The sequence below is a fragment of the Mytilus trossulus genome, chromosome 1, assembly GCF_036588685.1.
Source record: "Mytilus trossulus isolate FHL-02 chromosome 1, PNRI_Mtr1.1.1.hap1, whole genome shotgun sequence".
In the NCBI taxonomy this organism is placed as follows: Eukaryota; Metazoa; Mollusca; class Bivalvia; order Mytilida; family Mytilidae; genus Mytilus; species Mytilus trossulus.
This window is the reverse complement of record NC_086373.1, coordinates 63,527,444-63,532,496: the sequence shown is the minus strand read 5'-3', so window position 1 is coordinate 63,532,496 and position 5,053 is coordinate 63,527,444. Positions and strand designations below refer to the sequence as shown.

Here is a 5,053-nt window from a genome sequence, read left to right as displayed (position 1 = left end):
TTGTGGGCTAAAGAAAGAAAACCAGCAACACGTTAGTTGGAAATGAAAACATATAAAAGCCTACAAACAGTCTATAACAATAGATGAAATTTAGACACAGGACATGTTAAGCTCTTGATCTCACTGAATCTAGTAAAGTTATACCTTTGGTAAGATTGGGTTTGTACTAACTTGAGAAACATGACGAGTGACACACGTTCAGTTGAGTAGGATTTGCTTACCCATCCGGGGCACATGATATCACCTCAGTTAATAGATGGGTTCGTCTTGATTAGTCTGTAGTTTTCTACGTTGTGTCTTGTGTTCTATTATTTATCTGTTTGTCTTTAGAAGTTTTTTAGCCATAGTGTTGTCAGTTTAATTTCGACATATGCGTTTGAATGTCCCTCTGGGATCTCAAGTTCGCCTTTCTTTTATAAATACACCAAACAGTCTACTAATTCTCTACAAGTCAGGGGCCTTTAGAACTTTTTTACAAAACCAATAACGCGTCCATGACCTTAGTCTTTTATTCACTTATGTTGTAATTTAATAATCATAAGTGGCCAACGTACTAATTGGTTGGTAAACATTTCGTTAGAGAGATATAGCTGAACTATATGAAGTGTTAATACCGCAGAAAAATGACACGAAAACGGAAGAGTGTCCACTTAAACATGAGTACCAATAGAAATGTATATATATTGAGTCACTGACATCATTTTGATACTAATATTTGGAAACGTATTTGAAGGGTAAGTATCTTTTTTGTAAAGATATTTGTAAATCAGTTTTCAGTTTTGGAATTACTCAAAAGCAATTATTACTTGACTAAAATGATTATGTGAAGAATAATTTATATTTTAAAGTTTTAGTCTTTTCTGAAATTCAGGAATTGGGTATCAATGCTGAATAGCTTCGTTTATTTTGGCTTTTGTTAACATTAACGATTTTGATTTGAACATCACTGATGAGTCATTTGTATACAAAAAGCGCATCTGGTGCATGTATACAATTTTAACCCTTGTATCTATGACGAGCTATTACTGGCATTTTTCATCTTCAAGTTGTTGTCCATTCGTTTTGATGTGTTTTGTCGTTAGATTTTTTCAATTGATTAGGGACTTTCTGTTTTGAATTTTCCTCGGAGTTCATTATTTTTGTGATTTTACCTTCTGATACTGCATTGCCATTCGTCTGTTTTCCTTTAAATGCCTTTGAGATATTGTCACGGCTGTCGGGTTGCTGTCTCGGTCACATGAAAGGCGTCACCTTTTATTGATATGCATAACTTTTTTTTATGTTGTTTAGTTGTTTGGTTGCTTTTTAAATGACACACACTGTGCATATTATTTTATCAACAACTCAGTTGGTACTGAGACCAGTTTCGACAAACGAAATTGAACAATCATCTACATGAGTTGTTAAGGAGAGAGATCATTAATTTGTAAAAACAAATTGATGCAGTTTAGTATGAAACAGCTGAGCTATTATAAAACATAGCTCATCGAAGGAATATCTAAGATTATATGATTACGGTACTTTGATTGTAAGAAGCTCATATAGCAACATGGTATTCTTGTTTCACGATTTGTCTGAAAAACAACTGACTTTATTGTGACAACAACAAACAAACAACACAGAATTTCAAGAGCCCTATAAACGTGGTCCAGCTTTTAGTTGAAATTATGTCTTGGAACTATCAGAAAATGCAAGTACTCTTAGATCGGGCCTTGCGGCCATAAATTTTTCGAGCACGATTTTTGTACCCAGACTCAAAAATCAACCAATCAAAATGTTGGATTTCATGTTTCGAGCATTATTTTTGTGCTCCGACCACTGAGCAAAGTTTTATGACTTCAATTGCGGGTTTTTTTCCCTTTTATTGGTTGTTTTGTGTTCAGTATTGATCTGATGAATTGAACCTTTTTCAACTATTTTTACTGATTGTATAAAATGTTGTTGGGGTACCTCGATTGGCATCTGTCATTTAAAAACGCCTAAAGGACTATGGGTTATCTCATTATTCGGACACCAAAATGAAACTAACATGATTTCATTGGTTGAATACATTATGATCGTTTTTAACCAATCACAACGGTTTGTTGTACGCTAAAACATTACCAAGGATGCATTAGATTCTGAAACGGTCTAATGTCTTGAAAACCCAATACCTCGTTATCAGCAGCACACAAATATCCAAAGCAGATAGTCGGATTAGTCGAATAAATAGGAACGTTTAATGAGGGGGCATTTGGTCTAGTATGCAAAATACAACATTGTAACATGAGATACCGTGATCTTCTACTGAAATATAATAAAATCCTTTATTATTCTTGAAACATACAGGAACAAGAAGAATGAAGATAACAATTGTTTTAGGATTAGTTTTCCTGGTTTTGGCATCAGATTTGGTGATGGGACGGCCAGCGGAAAGGCAAAAGGTAACTGAAACAGATATGCTTTTGATATGTTCAATCAATACAATCATAATCATCTGAGAGAAGGACTGTGTAGTTGAAGGCGTAGACAAAGGAGAGAGAGAGAGAGAGAGAGAGAGAGAGAGAGACGGGAAAAGAAAACAAGCACCAAAAGGCAGATATTCCTTTGCATGGTTAAAAAATCGAGTTTGGATATGAATATTGTTAAAAAAAAAGAATACTACTAATATGTTGCGTATGTTTATATTATATTGCGACTATTAATGAACTTCGTAATGCGTTGAACTTACACCCATACAAAATGTGATTTATTTCTGTACAATTTGGTTAGAAATCATAACGCTTTATTTTAACTGTTATGTTTTCAGAGATGGGATTTCTTTTCAAGAGCTCGTAATGTCTTTAGTGATTTAGGAGATAAGATAAGGTAAGCCTTTTTTGTTAATAGCAAAAGTGGAATTCTGAATAAAGTCACGAAAATCTTGTAGCTGTATAAATTGTAATCGGTCTTGGCCTCCAATTATTGCGGATATATCAAATCAATATTACCATGCAGCGGCATGAACCTCTCAAATAAGTTGGAGTTTGCATAAAATACATGTTTTTGTACTTATAAACTTATAAATTTTTTCGTTGTAAGGGTTAACACTTTGCCATTTTCATAAATTGTTATTAAAAAAAATATGCAAACGGTTGCCTGATGCGTTTTAAAGACTTCGAAATTAAACAAAACAATCTTGTATTATATAAGGATCTCCAGTTTCTCAAAAAGTGTTTTCATACAATTGCAATAACTTAATGTGTTTTTTTACAGTAAACATTATTTAGAAATTTAGTTGTTATCATAGTATTATGGTAATAAAAAACAGTTCAATGAAAATATTGGGAATAGTTTTCTCGTCCTGACTCTTTTAATCTGAAACCGTTTAATTTGCACTTTCAAGGCATCAAAGTAACATATTTTTTGTTGTTGTATATCATAGAATGATGTAATTCATTTCTGTTTTTAAAGTGACGCCGCGGACGATGTTGGTGAGTTTGCTGGGGGAGTGGCAGACCGAGCCAGAGAAGGCATTGTCCATGCTGTTGGTCATCTAGAGGACTTTGGTGATAAGGCAGGCGACAGAATTGGTGAAGCTGCACAGAATGCCAGAGATGCCATTAACAACTTATAAATGTTTACAATATCCGATTCCATAGACAACTTTCTGTATTTTTGAAATTACATCAGATTAATTAAATATAATGCAATCAGATTGCTCTTATTTCATTACATGTCTAGGCCCTAGAACATTACTTGTTTGTTTCATAGGATAAGAAAAAAAAACTTTTTTGTTGCATGAGCAGAACATATCTTTTTGTTAAATAAGCAGAAAATACTTTTTTTGGTAAAGAAGCAGAAAATACCTTTTTGTTAAATAAGAAGAAAATACTTTTTTGTTAAATAAGTAGAAAATATCTTTTTGTTAAATAAGCAGAAAATACTTTTTTGTTATAAATAAGTAGAAAATATCTTTTTGTTAAATAAGCAGAAAATACCTTTTTGTTAAATAAAAAGAAAATACTTTTTTCGTTAAATGAGCAGAAAATACCTTTTTGATAAATAAGCAGAAAATACTTTTTTGTTTAATAAGCAGAAAACACTTTGTTTGTTAAATAAGCAGAAAAGACTTTTTTGTTAAATAAGCAGAAAATACCTTTTTGTTAAACAAGCAGAAAATACTTTTTTGTTAAATAAGCAGAAAATACTTTTTTGTTAAATAAGCAGAAAATACTTTTTTGTTTAATAAGCAGAAAATACCTTTTTGTTGAATAAGCAGAAAATACCTTTTTGTTAAATAAGCAGAAAATACTTTTTTGTTTTAAAAATAAGCAGAAAACACATTTTTGGTAAATAAGCAGATAATACTTTTTAGTTAAATAAACAGAAAACACATTTTTGTTAAAAAAGCAGAAAATACCTTTTTGTTAAATAAGCAGAAAATATCTTTTGTTAAATAAGCAGAAAATACCTTTTTGTTAAATAAGCAGAAAACACTTTTTTTTAAATAAGCAGAAAATACTTTTTTGTTAAATAAGCAGAAAAGACTTTTTTGTTAAATAAGCAGAAACTACCTTTTTGTTAAATAAGCAGAAAATACCTTTTTGTTAAATAAGCAGAAAATACGTTTTTGTTAAATAAGCAGAAAACACTTTTTTTTAAATAAGCAGAAAATACTTTTTTGTTAAATAAGCAGAAAAATCTTTTTTGTTAAATAAGCAGAAAAATCTTTTTTGTTAAATAAGCAGAAAATACGTGTTGTTACATATGCAAAGCAGACAAAACTTGTTTGTTAATTATGCAGAAACTTTTCTTTTGGTTACATTTGCAAAACTATACACCTTTTGTTACATTTGCAGAAACTAATCTTTCTGTTACATTTGCAAAAACGACTTTTTTTTGTTATATTTGCAGAAAATACTCTTTTTATTACATTTACAGAAAATACTCTTTTTATTACATTTACAGAAAATGCTCTTTTTGTTACATATGCAGAAACTACTCCTTTGTGACATATGCAGAAAACACCTTTTGATACACATGCAGAAATCACTTTTTTTGGTTTCATTTAAGTCAAATATTTTATTGGATA

At 30.9% G+C, this 5,053-nt stretch overlaps 1 protein-coding gene across 1 annotated transcript; it reads left to right on the top strand.

Moving 5' to 3' along the window:
- Positions 1-2,267: 2,267 nt before the first annotated feature.
- Positions 2,268-3,676, top strand: LOC134709411 (uncharacterized). The gene is made up of 3 exons (XM_063569577.1): positions 2,268-2,423; positions 2,789-2,847; positions 3,433-3,676. The coding sequence occupies exons 1-3, from the start codon at positions 2,340-2,342 to the stop codon at positions 3,593-3,595; spliced, it is 306 nt and encodes a 101-aa protein (XP_063425647.1). The 5' UTR covers positions 2,268-2,339; the 3' UTR covers positions 3,596-3,676.
- Positions 3,677-5,053: the final 1,377 nt, after the last annotated feature.

What these genes read in the sequence shown, in the direction of transcription:
- LOC134709411 (XM_063569577.1), top strand. Translation starts at nt 2,340, where the DNA reads ATGAAGATAACAATTGTTTTAGGATTAGTTTTCCTGGTTTTGGCATCA. An exon ending in GGCCAGCGGAAAGGCAAAAG is followed by an intron (nt 2,424 to 2,788) that starts GTAACTGAAACA and finishes TTATGTTTTCAG; the next exon opens with AGATGGGATTTCTTTTCAAG. An exon ending in GATTTAGGAGATAAGATAAG is followed by an intron (nt 2,848 to 3,432) that starts GTAAGCCTTTTT and finishes CTGTTTTTAAAG; the next exon opens with TGACGCCGCGGACGATGTTG.